The sequence below is a fragment of the Rhamphochromis longiceps genome, linkage group LG10 (assembly GCF_057381845.1).
Source record: "Rhamphochromis longiceps isolate RC_006_pf linkage group LG10, R_longiceps_female_GT1.1, whole genome shotgun sequence".
NCBI lineage: Eukaryota > Metazoa > Chordata > Actinopteri > Cichliformes > Cichlidae > Rhamphochromis > Rhamphochromis longiceps.
In genome coordinates this window covers 10,014,047-10,027,472 of record NC_140566.1, presented here as the reverse complement: position 1 = coordinate 10,027,472, position 13,426 = coordinate 10,014,047, and the positions used below count along the sequence as shown (strand labels likewise).

General features: G+C 42.6%; 1 protein-coding gene and 1 pseudogene across 1 annotated transcript; one reads left to right on the top strand and one right to left on the bottom strand.

Moving 5' to 3' along the window:
• Window positions 1-2,633: 2,633 nt before the first annotated feature.
• On the bottom strand, window positions 2,634-7,355 carry LOC146660312 (N-acetyllactosaminide beta-1,3-N-acetylglucosaminyltransferase 3 pseudogene; annotated as a pseudogene).
• A 1,817-nt stretch (window positions 7,356-9,172) lies between these two features.
• On the top strand, window positions 9,173-12,789 carry LOC146660311 (uncharacterized). Its single transcript, XM_085420108.1, has 2 exons — window positions 9,173-11,279; window positions 12,093-12,789. The coding sequence occupies exon 1, from the start codon at window positions 9,173-9,175 to the stop codon at window positions 9,680-9,682; it is 510 nt and encodes a 169-aa protein (XP_085276234.1). The 3' UTR covers window positions 9,683-11,279; window positions 12,093-12,789.
• The last annotated feature ends 637 nt before the right edge of the window (window positions 12,790-13,426 follow it).

Genomic DNA, 13,426 nt, shown 5'->3' with positions numbered 1-13,426 from the left:
AATGGAGAACACAAAATTGGTCCAAAAACTTCTCATGTTCAGCTGGTTTTTGTAAAAAGATAACAATGTTAGCCTTTTCTGCAGCTATGGGGCATATATGGTATCACTCTTGGCTGGAAGCAGTGCTTAAACAATGGAAAAAACACAAACTTTGTCCAAAAACCTCTCATGTTTAGCTGTTTCCCTCTTTTTCTTTGGTCATTTTAGCCTTTTTGGCCAGGGTGAAGGGAGTATCTGCCATCAAACAAGAAGACAGCCGCATGTAGCTATGATGATGTTTGCTAGCTCACCTTACATGCATTAATGTAATAACGTGGTTAGCCTACTCAACGTAAATTACACTCGAATAACATGAAGCTACTCACGCAGAGAAGAACGGCTGCTGCTGCATCATCATTCATCATCATTTCTGCTACACTGGCAGGGCTAGGGGCCAGGACTCTCCTCTTCGTGTTTTTGGGGGATGTTGCATAACAGCCAACCCACCCGCAGTAGATGCGCTCGGTGTGAGGTCTCGCAGCAAGCTATCAAATACGGCGCATTTCTGGGCTTTTAAAAAAAACGCTATGCATCGCCAGGTGTTTCATCGGATTTGAGGTGTTACCTCCTTTGACAGTATCACAGTATCAGCTTAAAGTACTTGTTGCAGGCTGCTGAGTTTGCATATTTTGCTGTGAAGTACAGCCAGACTTTTGACCGCTTCGCCTTGGACATTTTAATCTGTAGCTCTGCTCTAAAAGAACGTACGTACCTGGACCCGCCTACTATTCTCAGAAACGTAAAATGATGTGATGTCCTTGGTACCACAGCGTGGTACCACAGCGTGGGCCAAGGACATATTCAATCTGTCCTTGGCCCACGCTGTGGTACCGGCCTGCTTCAAATCCACCTCCATCGTCCCGATACCCAAAAACTCCAACCCATCTTGCCTCAATGATTACCGCCCAGTAGCACTCACCCCCATCATCACTAAGTGCTTAGAGCGACTGGTCCTAGCACACTTCAAATCCTGTCTCCCCCCCACCCTGGACCCCCACCAATTCGCATACCGCCGGAACAGGAGCACAGAGGATGCAGTCTCCATCGCAATGCACTCTGTCCTCTCACACCTGGACAACAACAACACCTACGCCAGAATGCTGTTTATAGACTTCAGTTCAGCATTCAATACAATCCACCCCTCACAACTCATCAGGAAACTGACAGACCTGGGTATCAGTTCCCTCATCTGCAAATGGTTACTGGACTTCCTGACCAACCGCCCCCAACATGTCCGGCTGGATAACCGCTGCTCATCTACCATCACAATGAACACCGGTGTACCACAAGGCTGTGTGATGAGCCCTTTCCTCTACTCCCTCTTCACCCACGACTGCAGACCTGCTGATGGTTCCAACACCATCATTAAGTTTGCAGATGACACCACGGTGATTGGCCTCATCAGTGACAACGATGAGGCCGCCTACAGGGAGGAGGTGGATCGTCTGGCTGAGTGGTGCGACAGAAACAACCTGCTGCTTAACACCGAGAAGACCAAGGAGCTCATCGTGGACTACAGGAGGAATGCTGACCCACATCCACCCATCCACATTAAGGGGACGGCTGTGGAGCGTGTGAGCAGCTTCAAGTTCCTGGGAGTCCACATCTCCGAGGATCTCACCTGGACGACCAACTGCTCCAAGCTGGTCAAGAAGGCTCACCAGCGCCTCTTCTTCTTGAGGACTCTGAGGAAGAACCACCTGTCCTCAGACATCCTGGTGAACTTCTATCGCTGCACCATCGAGAGCATCCTGACCAACTGTATAACAGTCTGGTACGGGAACTGCTCTGCCTCGGACCGGAAGGCGTTGCAGAGGGTCGTGAAAACTGCCCAGCGCATCGCCGGAGCACCACTTCCTGCCATAAAAGACATCTACAGGAAGCGGTGTCTGAAAAGGGCTGGGAAAATCATCAAAGACCCCAGTCACCCATCACATGGACTCTTCACCCTCCTGCCCTCTGGGAGGCGCCACAGGAGCCTCCGGACTAAGACCACCAGGTACCGGAACAGCTTCTTCCCCACAGCTGTCAGACTCCTGAACTCTGCCTCCTGACATCTGACCCACGTTAAACTCATGGACTGAACATACACACACCCACAATGGACAACTGTACCCTCAAACACAATAATAACATGGACTGAACCACCACTCACAACCACTAGCACTTTATATAGCCTCTGTAGAAACTATCTACACCCTCACTTATCTTAACTGCACTACTGTATAGCTCTGTGTAAATAATCATTCTGTACATTCGATAATCTTTAATCCTACAACTGTTTACAACTTGCATAGTTCCCATTTCTGTATAGCTGTATATCCCAGATTCTGTAAAGTTATTTATTTCATATTCTGTATAGTTTTTCATATTTATATCCTGTTCATATCCTGTACATAGCTTGTACTCACTACAGCCTGTACATACTTATAGTTATAGAATATTCACAACATACTTCATACCGTGTACATTATAACATACCATAATAGACCCATTTCTGTAATATACTCACATATCTATATTATTGCTAATATATATTGTAATATATCTATATCACTAAAGCACTTCTGGATGGATGCAAACTGCATTTCGTTGCCCTGTACCTGTGCATGTGCAATGACAATAAAGTTGAATTCTATTCTATTCTATTCTATTCTATTCTATGATTGGCTAGAAGTGCACAGCTCAGGAAAAAAAGCACCGAAATAAAGCACCGAAATGTGCGCTGCTTTTCGGTCTGGTTACTACCGTTTATGTCAGAACATCCCTACCGAGGTTTATCCAATAGTTCGATATTGTGCGGTGAACAGAAAGGAATTGCCAGAGACACCAAAAGGGCAAAACACCAGCTACTGGTAGATAGAGTAGTCATTTGAGACTGTAAGACTAGACTGAACAACCTGTGCATGGCCTGGATTGATTACAAGAATCTAGACAAGCTACAGTTTGCTTACCGTCCAAACCACTCCACAGATGACGCCATCTCGCCTGCTCTTCACCTTTCTCTCTCTCATCTCAACAAAAAGGACATTTATGTAAGAATGCTATTTATTGACTTGAGCTCAGCATTCAACACAGTCATTCCCCAGAACCTGTAAAGAAGTTGGACCTACTAGGAATAAACACCACTGTCTGCAATTGGATCTTGGACTTCCTAACTGACAGGCCCCAGTCTGTCTTCATAGGAAATAACACTTCCAAAGTCCTCAGACTGATTACAGGATCGTTGCAGGGCTGTGTGCTTAGTTCACTGTGTATATTGTTGTATTAACAATAAAGACCTTGAATCTTCATGTATGACTAAAATATCTAAAAAAAAATGAATAAATTGCGACTGAAAAGTGTGGTGCAACTGATAACAGAACAATATACCAAAAACAAAAGTACAAAAGAAGTACAGCAATGAAAATACAACTACTCACACTGATTTGAGGACAATTCCCAAAAATATAAAATACAATTGACACCAAACAATATTATCCTGGGTTACAGTATCCAATAATCATAAATATATGTGTGTGTCTTTTGGTGTATGGTATTGCTATAACACATTTTTAAAAAAACAACAGGGGTTGAAACTTTACTGATAATTTGTCCAAGCAAAAAAATATCCTCATAAAAAGTGCTGCAGGGAAAGCTTAATAAGACACTGCACAAAAATCAACAGTTGCTTCAAGAGAGAAAGCAACACGACATAAAACAGAAATTTATTGAAAGCATGAAGACATGGAGGAAAAAAACAAGTGCTCCAAATAAAGCTTGATGAAACATTGCAGTTTCTTCAAGACAAAAGAACTGGACATAAAACCGAAAGAAGAAAAACTTTTTCTCCAGGACTTTGAGAGGTAAAATTACAAGAATTTTATAATAAAATGAAGTACAAAACAACGGAACTGGAAGGAGGAAAGAAAAAACTGGTAAAACAATGCTCAGAGATGCAGAGTAGGATCACCAGACTTTGTCTAAGTTTCTGAGACATCTTTGAGTTTCAGGAGAGAAAAAAGCAGTAAACATTTAAATGCGTAACGCAAAGCATATAGCTGACTCAGAAATTGAGCTCAGCATCACACATGCTATTTTGTCTTGCAAAGAAACGCTGTAATGTTTACCAGTATACCATTGTCCTGTCCATTTGAATAGTGCATGGAATGAATATTATAATATGTCATTTACTGTGATCACCTCATTATAGGTAAGGCAAGCTGTGAGGAGACCCATATGGAAAAGATATATATAAATCTTATAAAGTTTGTATCTGTCTTGCGTGAAACTTGTATGAAACGAATACAAGAGTGAAAACAGATGTAAGATCCCTTGAAAATTTATATAAATGAAACTTGTGTGTTTTGGATACTTACTAAAACAATATATGAAAGTGGCCACTTTCATGAGTAAATCATATAAGCCTTATATGATAAGTAAAGTAAGTAAAACAGGAAGAAAATCTCATAAAACAATACTATCAGTCATTGACTGGCCTCCTCAGAGCCCAGATCTCAACATTTTTAAAGCAGCACCTTTAAGGTGAACAGCACAAAGCCAACATCCAAAGAAGACTTTGAATATCATTCGAGAGCACTGGGGAACTGTTCAGAATTATACTGAATTTAATGGAAATGGAATGTGAAAACTACTGACTGTAAAGACTACCATTCATTCCAGCTCACCTGTGATAATTACCTCACTTGCTGACAATCCTGTGCCTGCCTACTGCTTAAGGAGAAGGAAGACCTTCATTTGATGCTCCCCTGTAGTGCAGGAAAAAGTCAGTGTTTTTGGCAACTCTTACCTGACTCTTGATTGCACAGTGACTGTGTTTACTGTATAATGTAGGTCCAGTGGGAAAACACTGTGATTCACTCTGTTGGTGTTTGGTAACAACCTCTCCAAAATGTAATTACTAATTCTAATTCATAACTAATACTAGACCATATACTCAGTAATTACTCTAGTGCTACACATTACAGCTTGCTTGCCATATACTTGCCATGTAAACGACCTTAAAGAAAGACACGGTGGATTGCTCTTTTGTGCAGAATGCTTTTGCACTGACATTACAGATACATGACTGGCACATTGTTAGGGTGCCTGGGTCGTTGTCCCAGTGTTTTTGTGTTTATGAATTTTTAGGTCCAGTTTATTCATCATTGCTTATAGACTTATAGACTTTTTTGGTTTAGTTTTCTCCCACTCTTGAATTTAACATTATTTCTAGTTTAGGTTTTCTTGTTTGTTATTTGGTCTCGTCTCCGTGTGCTTCCTTCAGCATCTCCCTGTTAAGTCAGTCTTGTCTCCATGTTTATTTGCCAGTCAGCGTCCCTATTCATGCCTCTGTCCCTAGCGCTCTCTTGCCCTGTGTGCTTGGTGTTTACTTTACTTCCCGTCTCATCTATTTGATCATGTTCAACCGTATTCCCCAGGTGTTTCTTCTCTGATTCCCTCTTGTATGTATCGTCTGTCTCCCTCGATCCAGTGTCGCAATCTCCCTCCTGCTGTGTGTCCTTTTCTTTTGTTAATTCTCTGTATCAGCATGTTCTGTTTGGCATCTGTCACTTAACCTTCCCTTTGTGTTATTTATCTATAAATCCAGCAATAAAGCTATTGTTCTGTTCAGCCCTGAGAATGTTGGTAAAAGGGTTCATAAATAAAAAGATTATAACTGATTACACACAAAAATTAATGGGATGTTTGTCTCTTGTGTTTATTTATTTATAATTCCCAGAATGTGCACAAAATAACTTCATAACTAAAGGATACAGTGATTTTGAAATATTTGTAAGTATATGCAGTTATACTGTCCCATTACCATGTAAAGATTGTGTTAATTATGTAATGTAATTTTTCATTCACTCAATTTGAAGCACACACTTATTAACTTTAATTTGTAAATGTCCTCACCTTGCCACTGGTAACCAGGAAGTATTTTATTGAACCCTATATGCAGTGAATAATTACCCTTTTGTTTATGACCTATATTCAGATACATCACAAGGCTTTGAGTGTAACAGACAGACTATTGCACCTTGCCACATAACTCCACACAATTATGTACAACCCCAGTTTAAAAACCTCAATAACACATAAAGAAATGACAGAAAACTTTGTAAGTTTTAAAAGGGATAATTGAAGCAAAGTAGTTTCTTTCGGTTGAGCCTGTATTATCCACACTGGCATTTTATTGAATATGTATAGCAAATTAAGTAGAAATGAGTCAGCCAGCATCAATGAGTACAGGCAAAGTCATGATTGATTTTTTTTTTTTTTTTAGCCACTAGCAAAGCATTTCAGATTAGGGTCATGTATCTTGTTCCACATGTAGTACATTTTTGCTGAAAGGAATCTATGAACAAGTAGAGTTCCTCTATAATAACAAGGGTCATAGTCATCAGCTGTAGTGGAAGGAACGTGAAGTCCATTTATCCTCACTGCACCATGCCGCTCAGGGCTAAGTCCTGCTTTGGCCAAACACATTCCTAAGTAAACATCATCAATGGGAAGAACAGCGATAGAGTGGGACATATTGTATATAACCAAAGCTGTGTAGCCAGATAAAATGTAACCCCCACCACTACAGTAAGGAGGGTATGACTCTGACTCATACACCTGAACTGGAACATAATATTTACTCCACTTTTCTCGAATAGGGCCAACATATCGGATCACCCAGCCAGTAAAGAGGTGTTTCCGTCCATCATTGTCCTTAAGTTGAAGTAGATATTCAACCATGTTATCTGTGTTGACAAAGACATCATCATCGCCGTTTAGCAGGAAGCGAGCATGTGGACAGTTTCTCTCCATCCATTCGAGGAAGAGTATTTGCTTCAAGGTGAGGTTAAAGAATGAGTCATTAAAGTCCCACTGAAGAATATCATTGTTCTCACGTTGCTCTATTTTAAGGAGTGTGTTCAGTCTCTTTTTCTCAAAACCAACACCTGTTGTTCCTGAGATAAAAAGCCTTCGGATCCACACACCATTCTGCAATCTCTCCTTAGCCCAGGTTTTGCGCAGTACTTCTCGGCGGTCGTAGTTCACAGGAGCGCTTTTAATGACCAGCAAAAGAAAAACATCCGAGGACCCTTCAGCTCCTCCACACTTATCAGGAATGTCCAGCAGCATGGGGAAATGGCGACAGTGGCGATAGTACAAAAAGTCTTTTATATGATCAGGAAGTGCGCTGAAGTTCTTAATGTTAGCAACAGACATGTTTTGTTGACATCTTGACCAGGAAATATGATGAGCTGGAGTGATTTGTGGTGGCTTAATGACATCATCTCTCCTGGTTTCTTCAAGAAGTGAATCTCGGGAGTCTGACATATTTTTACAGAAAATAGCAACAGTCAAGAGAAGGCCAGTCACCACCAGCAAACTGCTTGCTCCTAAGGTGGTCTGTTTCAAAAATCTGTGGTCACAAAAAAATTCCAATTAGTAATAACATTAAAAAGATAAGAGTGCATTAAATGTGTGCATTATATTACTATCTATTACTTTGTAGATACTTAGGTTGTAAGAATCTGAATGCAAATCTACATGCTACCAATGTGTTTCGTTGATCTATTCTATTCTATTCTATTCTATAAAGGATTTGAGCTCCAGTTATAATTTGCTTGGAATGCAAAGTCTTGAAATATTTAAAAATCAGCATTGTATTTATCTTTTTCAAAGTTCTAAATCTTTCTATTAACAGGTTTTCTTGACTTTCAGTGTTTTGTCACTTCACAATTATTCTAAACAAAAGAAAGATGGTTAGCAGTTTATTTAGCACACAAAAAGACTAAACAGAAGTAAAACTTTGTTGTAAGCAAAAAAAAAAAAAAAAACAAGAAAAGGGGACAAATTATTTCCTAGCAAGCAGGTGTGGTTTCTTGGAACCCAATTATCTACAGAATAACTGAAAGATGCAGCTGGAAGTGCTGTTCTAAATGATTTACACAGAAAACTAACATTCTCACACTTACACTCTTACTGGAGCCACAGTTTCTGTTGAGGAATATTTGAAAACTGCATGCTTTGGTTTCTACTGTTGAATCAAATCAGGTTTAACTTGCTTGACATTTGTGCTAGTCCTTTCCAAACCATCTTAATTTGTCTCTAGATGGTCTGTAACAGGGAGCCATCAGGCTAAATTGGTCAACCAGTGGGACTTCGCTCAAAATAAAATGGCAGGTCAAGCGGAACACGGCTCGGACAGTGGCAAAAAGCAAACAGTCTCAGTTGTAGGAGGGGTTTGTTGAGGCCATGAAAAATATGTAAATTATTTTACATACACTCGTCATACACACGTCATGGTAATTTGGGGGGATGGTGGTTAACTATTTCTTTGAAATGTTTGTTTTCCACTGTACAGAATGTATTTTTAAGAAAACAAGAATTGGGTGCACACGTTTAAATCTATTTGTCATGGCTGGGTCTGTGACCCAGCATTTTGAGTTCATTATATATTGTGTATTTCTGTTTTAAGTATGGGGATATGTTAAGTTCTTGTTTTTGCATTATTAGTTAGAACTTGAGTCTTTGTGTTTTGTCATTTATTGTTTGGGTTAAGTTCATCCACCTCTCTTAAACCCCTAAGTTGTTCAGCCTTAGTTCTGTTTATTGGATCTCCTCATTTCCCCTTCCCCTGGATCTTAATCTCATTTGCCCTTTGTGTTCCACGTCTCATGTTGTCAAGCCCATGTTTTTTGGTCTGTCTCATCATGTTTCCTGTTTTATTTTGAAAGAGCCTCTGTTCTTTGTTCATTGCATTTAGTTTCACTTCCCCTGTCCTGTGATTAGGTTATGTGTGTCAGCTGTGTCCTCATGTGTCTCCACTTCCTCTGATCACCTCATGTGTGTATTTAGTCCTCAGTCTGTGTTATCTCCCCTACCCCTTGTCACAGTTTCCCAGCCATAGTAAGTCATAGTCTGAATGTTGTTTAGACATAGTCTAAATCTTAGTAGAGTCATAGTTTCCCAGTCTATGTTCAGGTTTTCCCTCAGTTACTTTGTTGTTGTTTTTCTGTGAGTTTTCGGCCCTAAATAAAGGCTCGCTTTTTGTTAAGTCCAGTTTTGTGTCCTCGCCTCTGTCTGCTCTTGGGTCCTCTACTCACTCCACAAGGTCTGCCCCGGCAGTCCGTGACAGTAGGACGCGAATATCATGGGCCTAGCGGACATCTGTGAGGACCAATGGGAGTTCAACACTCGGTTGACTGTGCTCCATGGAAAGTGGATCATCTTCTCCGCGTGCGGACCGGAGAGGAAGAAGGAGTCCGTGAGAGCTCAGCTGAGCTGTTTGATATCTGCATACCCGGCTTTCATAGAGGGATTGCCAGGGGATCTGCAGAACGTTGTCTGCACCGCGCTGCCTCGCAAGCCCGAGGCGGTTAGAGTCGGCGTGCTGAGGTTCGCCATGGCACCAGACTCTTCTGCGCCATCATCACCTTCCAGTTCTTCAGTCACCTCATCGCCATCACAGTCTCGCCACTTTCCTGCCACGGTGCAATGTGGGGAAGCACTAGACGCAGTAGATTTGGACCACGAAGAGCGACAGCAAATACTGAGTGCTCTGTTGGACGAGGAGCGCCGGTGGAGGCCTTGGCTCATTCCGGAGCACGAGCACTCTTTCTGGGGAACTCGACTGGCTCTCGGGGGTCCCCGGAGCTTCTAGGGACTTCCACCCCTCACTCCGCCAGCTTCCACGGATAGAAAGAAGCGGCGCTCTTGCTGTCGGCGCTCCGAGCCTCAGCCTAAGGAAGTCCCTCAGTTAATGCCATCTGAGGCGTTAACTTCCATCAGCCATCCAGTCGTGAGTACCACTGACTCAGTTTCTGACGCTGTATATAGCCCCATAGCCAAAGACCTCAAGTCAAAGGAGAGTGTTTCAGGGGCAGCTGTGAATAAAACGTTCTTGTCTGGCTGTGACCTGGCTGATTCGGCAGGTTACAGCATCCATGAACCAGTTAACAACCATAATAGCAATAAAGATGACTGTGCCCTCGGCGTCATAACTTCTGAACCTGAATGTTGTATTGATGCAAACAGTAACTGTCTTGTTCCAGAGTTATTTAACCCTGGTACAGCAAGCTTTGAGCAGACAACGTCTGAATCTGGTACTACGATCACTAGTTCTAATGTTGCCGTTGATGAAAATGTGTCTGTATCCGCCGACACTAGCCTAGCGCCCTGCTCTACGGGGGTTTTAAGCGCAGTACAGGACGGATTTTCTGTAAAGTGCAACACTGTGATAACTAACCCACCATTATTGGCAGCCACCAACTGTTGTACTTCTGTACTGTGTCATCCTACCAAGTCAAAGGTTTTTTCTGAGTTAACCAGTGATGAGGGCATTAAGACTCGGATGATCTGATATCCTCGTGTTGGTGTTGTTCCCAGACCATCATGAAAATGTTGTTCCAGGTTCAACATTGCAAGTGACCAATCACATTGTTGTGACGTTATTCCTTTGCGTGCCAAGCCATTCGTGCATTTATGAAATTCCAATGTTGCAAGGACAATATCAATTCTGCTTACTGTTTATTAAAGGGTTACGGTTAGGGTTAGGGTCAGGGTCCGTTGATCGGCGGACAGAGGCGGTTTCACGCAGCTTAAGTACAGTTTTTTGTTTTACTCCGGTTTTTCCCGAAGTCGCAAAGGTATGACGTCACAACATTCTGATTGGTCACTTGCAATGTTGATCCTGGAACAACATTTAGTATGATGATCTGGGAACAACACCAACACGAGGATATCAGATCAACCATTAAGACTCACACAGTGAACCTGCAGTCAGTTTTTCTGAAATAATGAAAGATGCTGGGAGTAAAGGTTCAGACTCAAAGTATTCTGTATCACATGACTGTCGAGTTAATGTGCTGAAATCATCAGCGAGCAGTCCTAGTTCTGTGTGTGATCAAGAATTAAATCCTGTTAACTCAGACAATTTAACAATTACCAAGCCACCCCATGCCATGTTTGAAACTCTGTTTAAACCATTTTCTAAGTCTGAAGAGAGACTGTCTAGCTTTCCTCAAGGATCAACTAAAGACTGTTTGAACTGTGCTGATGTCTCTGAAGAGTTAAGGTCTAATTTTGTTATTGCCCCTCTGCTAGCACCCCTTGAAATGCATGTTCAGGACCCTGGGCGCACTTCCAAGGCGGCTGTGGCGCTGCTCGACCTTATACCCGCATCTGATTCCCGGGTGGAGGCAGTAGCTGTCCAGTCAGCACCCGTGCTAGTTTTGTCCCAGACTCCTCTTATAACGGAGGTGAGTGACTGTGCTTTTTCATCTCATGAACCTGATATAGTAGAGTGTACTGGGTTTCCCTTTTGTGGGCCTGGCTACGAAGAAACTGGTGCTAAAGACTGCCCTGTCATTAATCATGATTTCATAGACATCCATGCTGTGGCCGACCTAACTCTGGTTAAGACTGAGGGCCAGTTAGAGTCGTGTTGTGATAGTGAAAAGACTGTGTAACTGTTTTGAAGAAGCACATAAAGAAATCACAGACCATGTTCTTGACTCTGTAGAATTAAGGACTTTTTCTAGTGTTGCTCCCATAGCCACACCACATGAAGCCAAGGTTCATGAGACAGTGAAAGAGGTTCATACGTCAACTGTACAGTCTGCTTCTGAGCCTGCTGGAAATGGTTGTGAAACCTCAAAGATGGCTGAGGGCTGCGTGACCTTTCTCTCCACCTCAGACTGTGTTCTACCGCAGCCGGCTCGTACATCCGAGACAGTGTTGCTCCCGTGTGCAGATTGTAGTGGATTCTAATACTGTAATCCCTGATGTTGGAAGTGCAGACAGTGATCAAGACCAAATGCACGGGAACGTGAGCTCTGATGACACTGCTTCTCAGTTGCAGAGTGTTAGGCCAGCCACGAGTATGTCTGCCTCTTTATGCGACTCTGAATTCAGCTATGGACTTATTTGTAATCCTACCATGAACAATTATGTTGACAATGCCTACAGGGAGTTGGCATCAACCACTCGAGTTACCGAAAGTGATCATGAACTGAGAATTTATGGTTTCAAATATTTTTATGCTAACGATGTTCTATGTGCTGCCTCACCAGTCACTTCTGAGATTAAGCCTCTCGCCAGGGCCTCCTCAGATGCCGAACTTCAGACCTCAGCAGACTCAGGCCCGCTGAGTCCAGCAGTGGAGAGCTCACTCGAGCTCATCCAACCCACTATGAACTTTGGATCATTGTCAATGCCTGGACAGCCTGACTGCACTGTGCAACCCTGGCCACTGCACCGTGAGCCAGCTGTGTGTCTTGCGCAGCTATGGTCCGCTTCGTTCCAGCCAGACGACTCTGCACCTGCAGGCCCTGGGTCTGTTTCGCCAGTTGTGGGTTCTAGAGAACCCAACCAGCATCACATCTCGTCAGCTGGAGGGCCCGACCGAGGAGCCCGTCCAGCCCCCTGCCTTATCTGGACCTGCAAAGCCACGTCCAGGCCTGGTGCCTGCCAAGCCATGTCGACCAGTGCACCGTCACCGGCCACTTTCCAGGCCATCAGCTGGACATCAGCTCCTGATCTCTGGAGGCCGGCCGCTGTCTCCCACGCGGCCGGCCTAATGTCACTAATGTCACATAACTTTGCTGACTTGTGGCCACCAGTAATGTTTTAATGTTCTTCGTTATTAAACATTTGCACATAAATAAGTGACATAATATTCAGTACTTAAAGTTTACTCTTCGGGCGCCCCTCATCCGCCGTTTTTCTTTTTTTTTTTTTTTTTTTTTTTTTTTTCCCCCCCCAGCAAAATTATCCACACCCACCGCCGCGCTATGCATTCTGGGATATGTTGGGCCACGAAGTCTACACCGCTACGTCCTTAAAATTCAGGGAAATGAAGGACGCATTTGAGGGCCGCATTTCAAGCAGCCTTCGAATTGGGACAGCCTTCATCGCATCGCTGTGCCCTCACTGTGCTGCCGTTTCACTTTCTAATGCTCTGACTTTTTAGAGCCTTTCAAATGATTAAGCATTTAAGTTTTTACCTTTCAGATTAAACACAAAACTCTGCACACTTCAAATAAATTACATGAGTCATATTAGCTGTTTACTCCATTAGTTGTTGCCTTGTTTAACCCCCCGTACTTATAGGAAGTATACAGGCATTTAAGACTTTTTGTTCTATGGACAAATATGTCCATGGAGCACATATGTATGTACATATATGTATCAAAAAACTTGTTTGTACACTACCACATAACGTGAAATAGTGTTAAAAATATTTAACCCTTGTGTGGTGTTCGTATTTTTGTTACTCGGCCAGTGTTCATGGGTCTGGTGGACCCGCTAGAGTTTTGGCTTTCCAAATTAACACTATCAAACAATTTTATGTTAAATTACTCAACAGATGTTTACTTCATCCCAATTACAAGACATATGAACAGCA